Below are 19,229 nucleotides of genomic sequence, written 5' to 3' on the forward strand. Positions count from 1 at the left end.
AAGGGAAACCATCACTTCTCTAGAAATGACACCAATGGGGAAAAAATTCAAATCACCTTTATCTTGTCTGAACTTTTTTTTCCGTCATGAGATAGGTTTTCTTTTAAAAGTATATTAAAGATTTAGCAAATGACATGAAAATCCAGCTCAGTCTAGGCACAGCTAGAGTACGCATACCTAATGAGGAGAAAGGAAATGGTTCTGTAAGCTTTCTCTGTGCTGACTGACAAGGACAGAGCTTATAACAATGATTGACAGGGAGCTAAAAGGGAAGCGAAGCACCTAGTGGCAGGACCCCAGTTGTAGAGTTCTACATTTTATTTTATTATACACACATATATATATATAGCGTGTATGTGTTGTGTTCAATATGCATATTTCATAATGCTTATTTCCTAATATTTAATACTTTGAAGAGGAAAGAAACAATCTTACCAAAAAAAAAAAGGTAATTTTAATGATAAATTATTATTTTTAATCCTACAATTCTGACATTATGAAAGTACAATGGGACAATCTCTATAGAAATAAAGAAACAAACAAAAAGATGTTAAAAAACAAAAAACCCGAATCCAATAGAGACATTGTGAAGATTAGTATTTTACAAGTTTGCCGGACAGAGAGAATCATACAGTCGCTGCGCCGATGACTGAACCAGTTCCCGCAGAGTCTCATCTTCATCGATTCCTTCCTCACACTCCACAACCTGGAGAATAAAAAATAAAACAGCACATAATTTAGCATATCCCATAGTAGAGCCACATGTCTAAACCGCATAGCACCAGTAGAGATCATCTAACACTATTTGTTAATAGTGACTATTGTCTGATTAGCCGTTCTGTCCAGTGCCGGCTGTGTAATTAGATCAGTTAAAAAGACAGGATGACCTGTGGCCCTCATTTAACAGCTTAACACTCATTTCACCATATGAACTAGTCACAGACATGACAAAACCTATACCTACATCTACCTTTTGGTCACCCCTGGATTATTTATGTATGATTACACCCCCACAATTACAGTCTATGTTGTCATTTTCAAACATTGCACTGGGTAAACATGCTCTCTGGCACACATACATGATAGAAGTCGGGGGCGTGGCTTGGCAGCCGATGAAAATGGCCGCATAAACTTTCCCGCCGCCCGGGTCCCGACTCAACAGCACAATCTTACCCGCTACCCTGCCGACATGGGGAGACCAAACAGGACCCCACAGACCGGGAAGACCCCAGAGCCCAAAAAGGGACAGCTCACCTCGTCCCTGCACCAGTTCCTGGTGACCCCCACGGACCTCACGACACAGCCGCATGGCGCCGACGGATCAATGGCGTCGGAGGAGTCCGCGCCTTCCTCGCCGGCATCCGACCTGCACACGGGAGGCTCGGAAAGACCCCCGTGGTTAGACCTCCTGAGAGCTCTGCCCACCAAGGAAGACCTCCGCTCGGCCACCTCAGAACTGGGAGCTACAATCAGGCAGGACATCCAGGCACTGAGGGCTGACATGCAGGGCCTGTCAGACCGCGTAAACCACATGGAGGCAGCCTGAGAGAAGCCCAGAACAAATTAGCTGAGGCTGCAGAAACCTCCTCAGAACAGGTACGTGGCATGGCCCTTCATATTGAGGACCTGGACAACAGGGGGCGCCGCAATAACTTAAGGCTGCGAGGCCTCCCTGAAACTGAGGACTCCCCCCAGCAGCTACAAGAAAGCCTCCTGGAAATACTAATTGGGATCCTAGGCCATGACCACCAGGCACCCATAGAATTTGTAAGAGCTCATAGAGCCCTCCGTCCTAAGGGCACGCCAGATAGCCCACCCAGGGATGGAATTTTGCCTTGAAGGAGACTATCCCCTTAAACAAGCAAGAGGCCAGCAAACGCTCACCTACCGGAACCAAGACCTGCAACTCTTTCCAGATTTATCACCGGCTACCCTGACCTACCGACGTGCTCTGAAACCACTCACGAGGGTACTGGTGGCCCAACAGATCCGGTACAGATGGCAGATGCCCACGGGGCTGCTAGTCCACACGCCGAGAGGTCCATTCCTGGTCCGCACACACAGCGACTACATAGCACTGGGCACAGAGCTCCAACTGCCCGCCATCAACATGAGATGGCCTGACCCATTGGACATCTATACCACCGCAAGAAACCCCTATCCGAGACCGGCGCTGCCGCAACGCACTCGATGGGGACGCCAGGTAGAGGGCACCCACAGGTACCGCCCGCTAGAGGGCATGACTTTCCCCCCTTCCCCCCCACACTGCGTCCAGCCCTGGCCGCATCGCACCAGCCTGGCCCTCTCTAGGGCACAAATAGTCCCGTTACAGGACTTGGACGCTGTCCCCAGGTACAAACTTAGCCAACCTACAGATTGGACACCCCACATTGGCACCCTGTCTCTCCGCCCCTCAGAACAGCACCTCATGCCGGGCGGACAGTTGCTGACCCACACTCCACCTACAGCCAGGCCACACAGAAGCGTCACCATGGACATAAGGGCCCGGTCTACCCCGATGGGGTTGGGTGGGTTGGGGGATGTGGCCCAAGGGACTGTGGTACCTGGTAGTGTCCGCCAGTGTTGACACTGGCCCGCTGGGGGCGCCTATTGCACTGTGTCTCTGTGGCACACGTGCCTGCACATGCCGAAATTGCCCACTGCATTGTACTTAACTTGCATATAAGCCAGCGCATGCTACAATTATTTACGGCGTTGCATATCACACGCACACCCGCACGCACAGGTTACAACTACCCTCTCCGCTGCAAACCACTGTTTATGCGCCCGCCATTACTAAAGCTGCCCACTGCAGAGCGGATAACATGGCATAGACGCCCACGCATGCTAAAATTGCCTACTGCATTGTATTGACCGCTGTAAACGTGCCGGCACATGCTCAAATTGCTTCCTGGCTGGTATATAACCCCGTATGCACGCCGGCGCATGCTCAAATCCACCAGTATCCTAGACATCTGAGCTGTAGAAAGGGGGTTAATGTCGGGACCCGGGGGAGAGTTCCTGCAGACACACAAAAGTATCACCAAGAGGTCATAGTTCCAGCTGGAACCCGACCATACCCTGGGAGACTCGCCCCAGGGACGCGACAGAAGTTTTTCACAGGTTTAAGTTACAACTGTTAGTGTTTGTTGTGATCCTCAGCCGCCTCTGTTGGCTGGTTGACAAGGCGCCTTTCACTCCCCGCGAGGTCGGTGTCTTCTGTATAGGGGGGGTCATCCCCCACTCCGGTTTCCGGGCCGGGGGATTTCTACCCCCCTGACACCAGTGCCTCTGCTTTATTACAGGGGCGGAACCCTCCGCACCCCGCCGCGTGGCGATACCCGCTACCCAGCTCTGCCCTGCTTGCCCCGGACCGGGCTCTACCTACCTGGGCCCCCACAGACCGGGGCGACTTAGACACTCGTGGGACTTGACAATATGGCTACACCCGCACACAAATACGCACCGGCCCCACTCAACTTCCTATCCCTAAACGCTAAGGGCTTAAACTCCCCCGAAAAGAGGTCACACGCACTACGCCTCTGTCAGAAAACTGGAGCCCGTGTGGTCTATCTCCAAAAAAACCACTTTAAAACCAACGCTGCTCCGAAACTCTGTAACCACATATACACCCAAGGCTTCTACAGCAATAACCCGGACGGGAAATCTAAGGGGACAGCAATACTCCTACACAAATCCATACCTTCGTAGCTGACTCGACCATGACTGATAACTTGGGCAGATATGTATTTGTTAGGGGTAAAATCCTGGATGAAACCTATACCTTTGCCAACACCTACGCCCCAAACACGCGACAGGACAAATTCCTCCGGGACACACTCCGGGCCCTCCACGACTTCACCACAGGCTGTCTAGTCCTGGGAGGGGACTTCAACATCGCTCTACACCCGACGATGGACGCATCCAGGGGCCACTCATCGACACATTGCCACTACACAAACCCAAAACCACGACATGGCGGCTCCACGAAAGCCTTCTATCCAACCCGCAGGTGGCCCAAGACGTACAACAAGCCCTGACGAACTACTTCGCCGAGAACTTACCACAGGACACATCCCCCCTCTTGACATGGGAGGCCCACAAGTGTGTGATAAGAGGGATCCTCATCTCACACTCCTCTGCCCTGAAAAAGGCACGGGAACATATGATCCCAGAACTAACTGCCAAGATAGGGACTCTAACACAGGCCCACAAATGAACACTAGACGACACACTTCTCGGGGAACTCACAGCAGAACGTGAAGAACTAGCACGGATCTTGCGGCAATCGTACACTAGGGCCCTCCAGCGCACTAAATCATTCTTCTATACAGAAGGAGACAAGTGCGGCATGTTGCTAGCCAGAATGATCAACAAAAAACGCTCCATGACATATATTGCACGCATGCGTGACACCGCAGGCCAACTACACCACATGCCAAACCAAATCGCTACAGCTGTAACCCGCTTCTACACGGACCTTTACGCGACCCCCCCCCACGCCCCTCAGGCAGACCCTAACTTGGGAGCGACCCGCATGAACGCATACCTCTCTAAATACACCAAAACTAACCTCTCCTCAGACGCAGCGGAGGCCCTAGAGGAGCCCCTGACGGAGGGGGAACTGGCCCTGGCCATCAAATCCTCGAAGACAGGCAAAAGCCCAGGCCCAGACGGCCTCCCCCTCAAATACTACAAAACCTTCCTGGCCACATTGTTCCCCCAATTTATCTCAGCCTTCAACTCTATAACAGAGGGAAATACTATCCCCCAGCAAACACTGGCGGCCAATATTGTCCTGTTGCCAAAGGAGGGGGGAGATACCGAACGGTGTACGGGCTACCGACCGATATCGCTACTTAACTGCAACCTACGCCTATTCGCTAAAATACTAGCTACAAGGTTGAAGCCACACATACCAGACTTAATCTCTCCTGACCAAGTGGGATTCGTCCCCCACAGGGAAGCCCGGGACAATACGGTCCGGGCCCTCTCCTTGATCCACCACGCTCAGCGCACCTCGGACAGCCTTCTCCTCCTCGGACGCGGAGAAGGCCTTCGATAGGGTGGCGTGGGACTATCTATTCTCGGTACTGGAACATGTCGGCCTGGGGACCCATTTGCGCCAGTGGATAGAATCTCTTTACTCATCCCTCACGGCCAGGGTGTGCATAAATGGGGTCTATACAGACGCAATCCCGGTCAGGAACGAAACAAGGCAGGGCTGCCCCCTGTCGCCGCTTTTATTCATCCTGGCCCTGGAGCCCTTCCTACAAGTGGTAAGGGACAACCCAGATATCTCAGGGGTGACGGTGGAGGCGGACCACCACAAAATCGCAGCATATGTGGACGATATGCTATTTTTTATAACTAACCCAGAAATCTCCCTCCCAAACCTCATGGCAGAGTTTAAGACCAACCTCAAGATCAATTACGCGAAATCCTCTATACTCAACATTGGCTACCCCCGGAGGAGGGCAGACCAAATCCGACGAAACTTCCCCGTCCAATGGCAGGACACAGCTATTAAATACCTGGGTGTGAAGCTCACGGCCGACCTATCCAAACTATACCATATGAATTTCACCCCACTGATGGGAACCTTACGGAAGAACCTGACAGAATGGGCCACACCTCACTTTTCCTGGCTTGGCAGGGTGGCCATTGCCAAAATGAACATTCTCCCACGGGTACTTTACCTATTCCAGACACTACCAATCCCACTCCATACCACCTTCTTCCCGGCACTCCGCACCATCCTCATTAAATTTATCTGGAAGGGCACTAAACCCAGACTCAAGTACACACAACTCACACTCCCCAAAACAGCAGGAGGCCTGGCCGTTCCTGACCTCAAACTGTATAACCAAGCATGCCACATGCAACGGGCCCTGGAATGGGCAAAAGAGGGGATTAGCAAACCCTGGAAGGCCATCGAAACACACCACGCAGGCAGGCCCCTTTCAGCCCTCCTGTGGCTGGACCCCTCGACTGGTAGGCGGTTAGTTTACCAACAACCCTTCATCACCGCCACCCTAACCATATGGCATTCACAAGCGAGGAAACTACGCCTCTCCTCCTTCCCATCCCCACTACTACCTCTGGTGTACAATCCGGACTTTGAACCGGGGGTAAGACCGGGGAACCTCCGCTGCGTCTTCCATCAAAACATACCCAGACTCCGAGATATGACTGCCAATGGGAAAATCTTGTCCCTACAGACGCTCACGGGCACGCCCACCCACCCCTTCATGACGACATTTAGATACACCCAAATTAAGAGCTACATCACCGCCATACCACAACACCCCGACGTATATAGGGCCCATGCTCCATAGCATTTCCTACCTCTACACTATGCTACAACGACAACAGGGACACCCCTCTTCATGTCCAAATGGGAGACTGCTGTAGGGGAAACACTTACCGAGACCCAGTGGCACAAGATCTGCGACCTAGTGCATCATTGCACAATCGCTAGCAAAACTCAGGAAACGGCCTACAAGGTCCTCACACAATGGTACCCGACTCCAGAACGCTTACAGAGAATGCACTTGGACACGGACGGCCTCTGCTGGAGGTGCAAGAGAGGGGCAGGATCCTTCCTCCACATATGGTGGGAATGCCCACTCATAGTACCGTTCTGGGAGAAAATAGATGCCATAGTGGCCCTGTTCACGGACAATGTCCCACCCTTCCAGCCCGCCCCGTACCTCCTGCACCACACAACAACCCCCACATCACGTTACAAATGCTCTCTGACCATCCGAATTCTTAATGTCGCAAAACACCTAATACCTTTGTACTGGAAAAAAGACACAACCCCAACGCTCTCCCTGTGGTTTACTAGAATGGAGGAGTTACGAGTTACAGAGGAAATCTGGTATTCAGCCCAAGACCGAATGCAGACATACTTAGACACATGGACACCCTGGCTGGCACGGGTAGGTACGGAGGCATTTCGGACTGTGCACTTGACCATGGGGGGAGGAACCGATAATCCCCAGGAGGAGACACCAGGAGACTAGTGGGACGATCCACACCTGGCTCAAAACACGGTATCTCACTCCCACCCCCTACCCCTCCCCCAACCCCCTGTCAGGTCCGGGTGACGCAGGGAGTGGTGCGGGGGCCGACCCCGCGGGTGCGTGCTGGGGGGCTACGACACCTGTCAGCGTGCGACCACTTGCAGTACCCAAAACGGCCTGCGGCCTCGCGAGTACGGGGGGGTGGAGGTGCGCCAGTTTTGTGAGCTACAAAGTTCATTAGTTTAGAGGGAAACGCAGGATGCCCCTTAGGTTATTCCCATCAACACCATATATATCGCTGGGCAGAGCCGAATCATACCAAAGTAGAGGGCCAACACCCCACTATATTGCCATTCAGGACCCTAGACACAAGGTCACTAGGGGGCTGCGTGTCCTGATGGGACCCTACACATTAGATGGCCCACATGTCTCACTACTGCCTAGAGGCACGGGGGAACAGACAAAAACCTGTGGGGCATACAAAACTACCCAATGTAGAAATGGTACATATCAAATATAACAGAGTACTATGCATAACTATGTACCACTGGACCTGCGAGTCCACAATACACATGCTATTTACTCAAGGAAGCGACCTGCGAGTCGCCAAGACACTGGGCTTATATGAATGACCAAAGGGACCTGCGAGTCCATGTTTCTCTTTTGTATGTTGAAAACCACCAAAAAAACAAAAAAAAACAAAAACAAAATGTTCAATAAAAATATATTTACAAAAAAATTATAGAAGTCGACATACCCGTGTTTCCAGAGACAGGTTAGCAGTTTTCCCATCTACAGAGACGGTGATAGAATTACCATCCTTTGCACTTATACAGTCTTCACCAAAAATATCCCTGAAAACAAAAACAGCAATGACCCGTAAGGTAAAGGATATCAGTGGATTCAGAGCACGCTTTCTAAATCCCATCGGGTTACTTACTGTAGCATGATCTCCAGCCTCCTACTATACGTATCCATATCCACTTGCTTGGGGAGTTTGTGAGTTGAAGTTGCAGCTGAGAAAATGAGAAATACAGTCACATTCAGATTACCAATAAGAGTTAGAAACAGTAAACAGAATGCATCGGAGAACAGAAACTAATCCTCGTTTATCTTCTAACAAGGCCTACTGAGTAACTTAGCCAGTGAGAGTGTCCGGAACCTTGCAGTTGGTAGTGGAGGGAATATTATTAGTTCTGCTTTAAAGAAAGTAACAAGGTCACTCACTAAAGTGGAAAATTTCAAAAACCAAGTAAATGGAACATTTTAGGCAAAATGAGCACAACTGGAAACATTTTCTATGTCCGATACATTTTCAATTGGGCTATTTTGGTCTACAAATCTGAAATTCAAATCTTGGAAAATTCATTTTCAGGTGGGAAGACATTGTGATACCCACATTTTTTATTTTGTTTACTTGTATTTTGCGGAGTTATTTAAATTTTTTCCGCCCAATTATTTTATTTTTACGTCCTTATGACTTTATTAACAAGGGAATCAGGCTAACAGACTCCAAGTTCATCTAACCCCCATTTTTTGGGTTAGTAGTATGGCTGGATGGTAGGTAGCAAATGATAGGACAGGTAAACATACACCGGGAGTTTGTAAGATTTCTAAAGACTGAGTAGTGTTAGATAAATGCAGTATTGATTACTCATGCTAATAACTTTTATAGGTCTCAGGACAATATACAATCGAGAGGGAACAAGCTGCAGGAATACAGGGGCAGGGGACTGTACCTTTTTGTATTTTAGGATTTGATTGGAGTTCCAGGATCACAGTTACTACAGTGTCTGCAAACATATCGTTGGTAGGATTTGCTACCCACTGAGGAGATACAAAGCAGGGGGTTAGTAGGTTGTAAAGTAACAGAACATAAGACAACAAAGGCAAAGCTAGATATGATGATTTAAACAGCGAGAAAGAAAAAACAAGCTATTTTTAAAATGTATGCATCCCCCTTGGTTGCCATAAGATAGCACAGAGGATCAAGACATAGAATACGTTTAGAGGATGAACTTGCAGATCACGGTGATTTTCAGTAAAGAATCGGGATATATATTACACAAGAGGTAAAATACATCAGATGTTTGTATGCTGTAAGTGGTTTCCAATAACAAAAATAAGTTGTTTTCAAGAAAAATTATAAAAATAAATCACCTCCAACAGAACCATGCCTTGCTCCTTTATCACAGTGATAGCCTTGAATATTCGCAGGGCATCCTTTTCATTGATTTCAAGTTCTTCCACCTCTCCTGAAAGTAAACACACCGAGGAGCAATGCATGAGACATATTTTTGCTGGTCAGTGATAGCTTTCCAGACTGACCTTTATAGTTACAGAGGAGAACGGAAATCATTGCTGTAGGGCACCAGAACAAACAACTCACCTGTAATTTGCTGTAGCTGGTAGCTCAGCAGGGCAAAAGGACCTGTATATGGGATGGCTTGTGTCTGTGTAACTGTGCTCATGGCTAAATCAGTGTAACCTACAGATGGAGAGCAAAAAAATAAATACATTTTAAAAAAAATATATAGGTTTAGTGGCTTCTAGAAGGCATGCAACATACACAGAGACAACAACCTGGGGTTGAAATATGGCTTTCACCATATACTGTACACACTGACTCTCTAAAATATTATAAAAATGCACTTCTGTAGAAAGCACAAAAGCAACAATTTTAGTGTATCAAGCCATGTGTTGGAGTAAACTCTCCATAAATAGCAAACCAAGCTAAAGATAAATGATACCCAATTATCAAGTATATTTGTGCGTATCATTGAAGAATCTCTGATAAAGTAACAGGATAACTTACTCAATATTCTTCTTATAGATAAGAACTGCCCATAAAGAGGCATTTTCTTATGTTGCCATAGATGATAAAAAATGTAATGCCCTATGCCCAAAGAAATACCCATAGTCCTGGCAATGTCTTTTAAACGTAGAGACTTCTGGTCAAGCCAAGCATGTACCCACTGACACAGAACACCCAAATAAAAGTATTTAAGGATACTGCAGGCACCATACCGATTTCATCTCATTAAATTGTTATAGTGCTTGGAATCCTCTGGCACGGTTCCCTTTATTCAATGTTAAACCATTTTCAAGCACTTTAAGATTAAGTAATGATCCCTTGCCACCCACAGCCCAGAACCTACTGGAGGTATGGCTAAGGCAGATATTACACACTTCCTTCTAGCCAGCAATGCTAGCAATGGGTGATGTGGTTGGCTGCAAACAGTCTGTAGAGACCAATCACAGCCACCCAATGTTGCTCGGGTTAATGCTTTCTCATTAGCCCAAGCAGCACAGAGGGGATGACCTGCTGAGGACTCTCATTTAATATTAAAACCAGTTTAATGCTTTATGGAAAGACTGTGCTTAATGTTGCGAATAATGCTATTCATTTTCATGACTATTGCACGTTGTGTGGCACTGTGCCCCAGAATTAGCAGTTTGCACCCAGAAAAGCTCCAATTTACCTTTGATAAATCCCTCTTTAGTATGATAACGTATGATTTAGATATCAAAACACTCCAAAGACGATAATATTTATATATATATATATATATATATATATATATATATATATATATATATATATATATATATATATATATATATACACAGATTTGGAGCAAGTGGAGATTATTTATTATTACACATGAAAGGAGGAGGGTTCACTAGAAAGAAGTCCAAAGGAGGAGAGTTAAACAATTATTGTACGGACTGGATTACATGTTCCAGGAGAATTCACAACAATTCAATCTCTGTAAAAACACTGCATTGTCACCTTAATATCTGTTCAAACCCAATGATAAACAGACAACCAATACATCCTCAAGAGACAACAATAATTATTTTCCATATAATATTTATATTCAAAGGCAATCCGCTGTATCTAAAAAAAAACAACAACCATATAACACAAATACAAAGGCACTTTGTATTACTGGAGAGCAAAGCAAAGGCACTTCACTTACTGGAGAGGTCACTTGGGGATAGAATATGATAATTGAAGTTTCTTTTCACAAGAATCCCTGAAATTCTCTGACTTTGTTCTGGCTTCTTGTCTGCTAGAGAACCCATTACCTGGAAGGTAGAAGAGATATATAAATATTCATGATTGGAAAAGTCTACAAAACAGGATCAGTCTGAAAAGAGCAACTTCTATAACAGTATGATTGGCTAAGCTCTGTACAGCCCTTGGTACAAAATATGTTCTTTAATTGATTTACGCACAGTAACATCGCAATGGTCGACTTGTTATGCATTGGCCCTGTGCCCCCTTTAAATTGCTTCTTCAAACACAAACAATGGGCAGAGGATGCCAAACATACATCTCCAGTATTTGTGGAACTACAAGCCTCATAGGGCATTTCTTGCCTTGAGTCTATTTGGAGAGTGGTGGGGAAAAATAGGTGGGTCCAACACTTGGCTACCCTTGGTCTAGGGAAGTGGTTCTTAAAAGTTCCTAATGCATATTGAGTAGTTTTCTAAAGGCGGAACAAACATCCAATTTATTAAACTGCCTACAGCAAACTGTTTCCTGTTAAGACAATTACCAACTGTCTTGAAAGTAATGTATGACACTAAAGGCCAAAGCACATTCTCCAAGAAGTAAATATTAATCTTATTTACCATAACCATATGTTACAAAAACAAGGTGGCCATCCATTCTATCATGTCAAGTGAACATGGGTTAAAGTAGCACAAAGTGGGCCCAGGCTTGAGGAGAAGCTAAGTTCCAGATTTACTGCCTTGTTTAGCTTCATGGATGATTTCAGCAGTGTCTGGACGATTGATGGGTTCAGCACAGGAGCTCAAACTCTCTGAGATGAAATGACTAAGGGACTACTACAGTGAGGTCCCACACAGATTGTGGTCAAGCTGTCAGCAAACGTTTGTTCTTCAGAGAATGCTAAATTACCCAAGATCAGAAATACTTAATGCAGTGAATCTCCAAGTATTTTAAAACCAAATATTACCTTAGCTAATTTCTCTCCTCTGAAGTTCAATGTGACAGCTTCTGTGTTCCTTGGGTTGTGCACCTCAATGTCCACTTCCTCATTGTCTTCATATTCTCGGATCAGAGCAGCTTTGAGACGAGCCATTTCATTTTGCTCACCATGCACCAGAATCTGCAAAGATCATAAAATATCATTACCAGCCCCAGAGAAAGGAACAGATAACCTCTTCCTTTACTTGCATTTTCATTGGTATGTAGAAAAAGACAAATATGAAATAAAATGCGGTACAACACTAAAACGTGTGTTCTAGAACTTGCCTGAAGGAGACCTCACCACCCATGCATTCATACACGGCAGGTCTACTGTATAAGAAGAGCAGACAAATACTGAATGATATAACACTACACTGGGAGGTACCAACATGCGCTCACCACGTGCGGAGGTTTCAGTGCCCGGATAAACTCGCTAGTTTGCTGGTAATCCGTGTGGGCGGAGAAGGAGATATAATCTACAGACATCTTGAGTCCTAGTTTCTGACCAGACATGGTGGTAATTTCCTCAGGTTCTGACATAATGTGCTGTGGAAAGAAATTTTAATTCAAACACTGTAAAACTGGAATCCCGCTACACAGCTAGCAAACGACACTCTCCCCAATTGGTTAACTGAAGTAATCTCGTCCCTATGAACAATTTAATGGCTTGTCTCGTTCTGTGAGCTTGGATCCTACAGCACTTTCACAGAGAGACCTCTCACTCACTGCTCCATCAATAATGCAATAAAAATCATTAAATGGTGTCCCGATTCACCCGATTTCCAACTATAACTGTGTAGTAGTGGAGTTCCCCCATTATTTACTACCCTCCACCCCCCCATCCAGTAACTAATTAATTGTTAGTTTTATTTAACCTTAATAAAAAGTCAGTTGTCTTCGTTGTATCTATATAGAGAAGATACAATCAGTAAGAGTTTGTTATTAATGTTCTTGCTTACATCCACCACTGAAGTCTTCTCTCCCATCCATTTGATGTTTTAATGCTGCTCAGTTAGACATACTCACTTTGGCAAGTGTCCCTTCCACACAGTAACCAGCTATAATCACGCCATTCCTCTTGTCTGTGCACCAGCTCTCAAACAGCTCGCGTGACAGACCGCTCTGCATCATACCAGGAGAGGCCATTACCACGCTCGGGCCAATGTCATCAAAATGATCCATGCTCTGGGAGTGAAACATTGCACATGAACTGAAACATCTGTATCAGGTCGCAGTAAATATTATACAGGATGCCCTTTACATAACAGGTATAATAGCATTAAAAAAGAGATCAGATGTACCCAATTGTTGGCCTGCACAGTTCGAGACAGACTACAACTACTGCAAGTCATTTGCCGAAACAAATCATGGGAAAAAACATCTCCAGTGCCAAGGGCGAACTTATCGCATACAGATGTATAATGAGTGTGAGATTGTATATTATATGTACACACAGTTATGAGTACACCAATATACTGCCTGTGGAGATTACAATCGAATTACTGTTGGCTGAAGGAGCACAACTAATTATCTCCCCAGGAGGGAACAAATATAAAAATCTAATCCCACACTTACTGACCACAAAAGTCCAATTAGCAAGTTAACAAATTAGAAGAATGTGTTTTAAAAAAAAAATTTCAGCTTCAAAATACATTTATCCTGCTTTATCAATAATAACTCTTTTAATGTTCATATTTGCTGTCCAATCAATGTAAGCTCGTTGGCGAGCATTAATTTAAACCTTTTAAAAGTTAAGTTATTTAGAGAAGTGCCCTCAGCACCTCTTAGTTCTTTACATTGAAGTGAAACCTGTCCTGTTTGCAGTAACAGGTATGTTTTCTTTGCCCACTGGACATTACTGTAGAATATTCAGTTTGCAATAAACACCATAATGCAGGGGAGCCCAAAAGGTATAAAAGGTACCCATATGTTGTAGAACAACAGCTCCCATGATGCTTTGCATGCCTTTACAATGATAAAGCATCATGTAAGCTGTACTTTTAAAACATCTGGGGATCAGTTTTTGGGTACCCCTGTCACAAGGTTTAAATGTTATGCAATCTAAAATAAGGAAACATTTACATTCATTATGCAAACTACAAAACACAACGCCAAAAAAAAAACCTTTACCACACCAACCTTAAGATTGCTGATATGTTTAAAGACGAATGGGTTGTTGATGTTTATTTGCTTGCGTATCTTGTCATTCATGGCGTTCACATAGGTTTGGTACACAGCCATGCACTTTTTGGCCAGGGACGAGGCATAATATATGGGGATGTCATGCAGTTCTGGATGGTTCTGCCAGTACTCATCTGGATGATAAATGACATAAGACATTAAATGTTGAACACAGGAATCTTACATGATAAATACATCATATGTGAAAATCACTTAATTCACATTCAAACTACTTAAACACATTAACTTCCTCTTTGCATTGTAAATGCTGAATCACAAATATAAGGTGTGCACAAGAGAGGAAAAAAAAAAAAAAAAAAAGTCTCACCCAAAATCAAGAGGAGCTCCTGCGCTCGCCCCAGAGCAAACACAGGGATTAGTGCTCTGCCTCCTCTGTTCACAATGTCATGCACCGTGTTACAGAAACGTGCCTCCCTCTCTTCTCGCTTCTCATGGATGTGAGTGCCATAAGTGGATTCCTGCACAGGAACAAACATAAGATATATAGTTTGCAGGAAACAAGACATTCTAACACATGGTCTCTGCGTCCCCTTCTACATTACCAATGACCAACATAGTCTTCCATTTCCCAGCATACACCCCTCACCCATGTGGAAACCCCCAATAGGACCATTATGATCGCATGGCATACTGTATAACAATGCACCATCTCAACAGCATTATCTCAAAATAGAAAATCATAATTACAATGATGAGAATATCTGGTTTTATGTTTGGGATTTCTGCAGCCATCAGATGTCTGTCCTCTTGCCTGGAGAAATCACCTGTGTAAAGAAGCTGGGGGGGAAAAAAACAATATAGGAATTTAAAGTATTAGCAAAGTATAATGCTCATGGCTAGGACTATAAGCCAACATCTCAATTAAGCATACTGATATACTCACTATGATCTATAGCCAGTAGTTGAATGCACTAGGCTTAAAAGGCTGATCATTTAGAAAAATACTCTCAACAAAACATTACTGTAATTATAAGATATAGGGACATAAACTGTTAATTTAAGAGAAAAAAAAAATCAGGAGTGTCCTACCTTGGCCCCATGAAGAATAATTCAGATTTATTTTATAGCTAAAACAAATCCCTGTAAACTCAAATAAATGTAGGGGGCAATGCACACTACTAGGAGTCCAAAACCAGCAGATTTTCTTATAACAACTTTTATTTCTAACTATTAAAGTACGCAACATCAGTTTGTTTACTTCTAATCAGGAATATAGCACTCAGGCGTAGCATTTCCCTTAATGGGAATCATGGATCAATTACTGTTTTCAAGTGAAAGTGTTGTGAGGAAACATTTTAAAACCTTTGAACGTACCTTCACACCAGCTATCTCAATCATAAACATGGCTGCACCCAATACGTGCCCAGCGTGGTAACACCAAAACTTGATTCCTGCCACTTCTTTCACCTCGTGAAAGTTAATGGTCTCAATCTTGTCCATGCTATCCTCCAGGTCGGTTTCCGTATACAGCATATCATCTGCTGAAATATTGCTGCACAAAATAAAAGGGGAGAGTTAAGAGCCAGAAAAATCATCTGCCATGAAAGCTACATAAAGGGTTAATGTGCCTAGAATACTTCAAAATGCACCCACCTGACTTTGACATAATCTGAAAGCAGCCATCGGTAAATAGCCTTGGTGGCGTGGGTCATGAACGTCCGGCCCTTAAAGCTGGTTTTCTGCAGGAACCATGGCAGGGCACCACAGTGATCCAAATGGAAGCTAAGATGAACAACAGGCTTGGTAAAACATCAGAACTATTCAAGCCAAACAACGTGCGGTTTGGTTGGCAATGTGTTACACCGATAAATAGATAGCTCCATTACATGGAAGCTTGTTTTGGGGTGATGTTAATATATATCCACTTTTTCCAGTATGGAATACCTCTTAAGAGATTGCCACAGTATGAATTCTCACGCTGATTTTATATACATACACACCCCAAAGTGAAACAAAATTCAATTCCTTTAGTGCGTTCACCTTTATTACATTCACTAAAAGGCTATGCCAGGTATCTACTAACCTTTGAAGTAACGTTTTCCTGTACTATTTCCTCAAGTTTTCAATAAAAGGAATATAGTATTGTTTGTTAAATGAACACTGTTCATATTTTACCGAATACACTGAAATTTCCAACTACAGCCAACCACCACTAGGAACAAAGCGCTGTAACAGCTCTAGAGAAGATTTTGGATCTTTCTCACTAAAACCAATTAATTCACATTATGCTCCCTTGTTATTTTGTGATTAGGTTTGTCTGCCAACAGCTGTTGACACTTTATGTAATGGCAGAAAATGAATAGTTACTGCCTGAAGAAACTGAGGACATTACTTACTGACTTATCAGAAGTAAATCAATCTCTGCTGGGTCAATCAAGTCAATGTACGGGAGCGCATCCATCCCTTCTAACCCAGGGTGGATCCCACAGTCCAGCTGAAAAGATAAATATAATAAGATAATGTATATTGCACTTAATATACATACATCAGCATCAGAGAATGTTCATGGAAACAGAAAAGCCGGTAAAGGACAAATAACCCGCCTAGCCTGATATTTACTTCTTAATAGAGTTTGACTTGCTATGGTTTCAGCTATCCTATATCATAAGAAAAATTATAATGTTTATACAGCGAGCTCCTGGGATGTTTCCTAACAAAGCACAAAATGGTATATTTGATAATGGATGTACCCTTTAGAATTCAATACCACATTTAAATTTGCTTCTAAACACATTTGTACAGCTCTGAAATTCTGCATAACCGTGTAAATGGACTTTGTTAGGGGAAACAAAAAAAGAGTTAATACTGAATCTACATGGTCTGAAAAGAAAGCTGTTAAGGATGTCCAGATATGGATAAAAACACACTATATTAAGTAGTTTTAGGAGGCACAGGGATAAGAGGGTGGGAGAGTAAGAAGTAATAATAATAGAATACTTTTATTAAGCTTCAGGAAAATGGGTTCTCAGGTCTGTTGGATAAGTTGTGAGTTTGATCAGCTGATACAATTGTTCCGACAAAATATTTGCTATTTTTGTAAGCACTAAACACTCTACTCATAGTTGTGGCCATAGTCAACATTTCCTTAATTTTAAACAGAGTAGCATCAATTCTATGATTCAGATCAATGCTTGCCAAATCCGATTTAAAACCTAGCTGCCATTCTTAATATTTAGGATTTATTCCCAGGCTTTGGCTCACAGCACACCAGTATTGTCATAGTTACCCACCTTCCAACAATCAGGAAACAACAAAAAGGCATTGCACCCACAAATACAAGTTAAGCAGCCGGTAGTGTTTGAAGGTTATATAAGATCAAGCCCAAGGTGCATGATGTAAATTAATATTGTGATGTCTAATGATCAGTAGCCGGTGACAGCAACTGTTTTACTATTTTTCTATTTAAAATATTAGCAACCGCCAGTATGGCTGGAAATAATTCATATTCATCACTTATCTATTAAGGTACTGGCTGCCAGGTGGGAGGAACAAGGTGCGTTCTGGGCTGTATTTGTCCACAATATATATATAATATGGATAACAGCCAGCAATTTGAGGACACTGAGGTATGTTATGTGAGATTTAGACAATTCCTCCCAGCTTGGCAACTGAAAATTCAGTTATTTGAAAGCACTCACCATTATCTTTCTTCCTTTGAATTCTAAAATAATACATGATCGTCCCACTTCCTGTCCAGCACCCCTGCATAGAAGAGATAATTATTAATTAATGCAAGTTAACTGTCATACGAAATCATTTGAAAAAGAAGAAAGAAAAATTATATTTTCCATTGTTAGACTATTGTTTTGTCTATAAAAATGGACACTTTGAAGACGGCTTTGCTTTTTTAACACTGACCCTAAATTCTTTTTTGTACCTAGCAGGTTATTAAAGAAAGATTATCATTTAGAGCATGAGGTGAGGGGGGTGGCATAGGGTGCTTGTTTGGGAGAGATGCTGAAATTATAAACATGGGGTTTATATAATAAAATATAAGATATATGAGGACTCACTGGGAATATTTGATAAATATTACACTATAAAATAATTAATATGAGAAAATTAGCTATATAATAAACAATATGAGGACTCACAGAGGGTATATATGATAAATAATTAATATGAGGGATCACAAGTGTTATATATGATAAATAATAAGATATGACATATAATAAGATATATGAGGACTCACAGGGGGTATATATTATGCATAATAAGCTATATGATTAACAATACACTGTATAATTGTATGAGGACTCACAGGGAGTATATAATAAATATTAATCTTTATGATATATAATGAGGACTCACAAGGGGGTATATAATAAATATTAATCTTTATGATATATAATGAGGACTCACAGGGGGTATATAATAAATATTAATCTTTATGATATATAATGAGGATTCACAGGGGGTATATAATAAATATTAATATTTATGATATATAATGAGGACTCACAAGGGGGTATATAATAAATATTAATCTTTATGATATATAATGAGGACTCACAGGGGGTATATAATAAATATTAATCTTTATGATATATAATGAGGATTCACAGGGGGTATATAATAAATATTAATCTTTATGATATATAATGAGGATTCACAGGGGGTATATAATAAATATTAATCTTTATGATATATAATGAGGATTCACAGGGGGTATATAATAAATATTAATCTTTATGATATATAATGAGGACTCACAGGGGGTATATAATAAATATTAATCTTTATGCTATATAATGATGACTCACAGGGGGTATATAATAAATATTAATCTTTATGATATATAATGAGGACTCACAGGGGTCTGATCAGCAGCTGGTCGCTCTCCTCGGCTGGGATCGCATTATCCGCTTTCCTCTTTACAGACATTTTAATTTCTCCCTCTCTCCGTTAGCAGGACTCCACTTCCGGTGTTCCAGGGCTGAATGATACACTTCCTCCTCCTGGTCCCTCTCAGTCTCTCCTCCGCCACTTCCGGTCTG

General features: G+C 43.2%; 1 protein-coding gene across 1 annotated transcript; it reads right to left on the reverse strand.

The window, feature by feature from the left end:
• Nucleotides 1–540: 540 nt before the first annotated feature.
• Nucleotides 541–19,158, reverse strand: CPSF3 (cleavage and polyadenylation specific factor 3). The gene is made up of 18 exons (XM_063442168.1): nucleotides 19,046–19,158; nucleotides 17,871–17,934; nucleotides 16,569–16,666; nucleotides 15,826–15,954; nucleotides 15,547–15,724; nucleotides 14,920–15,009; nucleotides 14,540–14,690; nucleotides 14,170–14,345; nucleotides 13,057–13,215; nucleotides 12,430–12,576; nucleotides 12,017–12,169; nucleotides 11,012–11,120; nucleotides 9,418–9,516; nucleotides 9,189–9,283; nucleotides 8,768–8,855; nucleotides 7,969–8,044; nucleotides 7,786–7,882; nucleotides 541–706 (listed from the first exon to the last, which is right to left on the reverse strand). The coding sequence occupies exons 1-18, from the start codon at nucleotides 19,114–19,116 to the stop codon at nucleotides 602–604; spliced, it is 2,085 nt and encodes a 694-aa protein (XP_063298238.1). The 5' UTR covers nucleotides 19,117–19,158; the 3' UTR covers nucleotides 541–601.
• Between the last annotated feature and the right edge of the window lie 71 nt (nucleotides 19,159–19,229).

The sequence above is a fragment of the Pelobates fuscus genome, chromosome 2 (genome assembly GCF_036172605.1).
Source record: "Pelobates fuscus isolate aPelFus1 chromosome 2, aPelFus1.pri, whole genome shotgun sequence".
In the NCBI taxonomy this organism is placed as follows: Eukaryota; Metazoa; Chordata; class Amphibia; order Anura; family Pelobatidae; genus Pelobates; species Pelobates fuscus.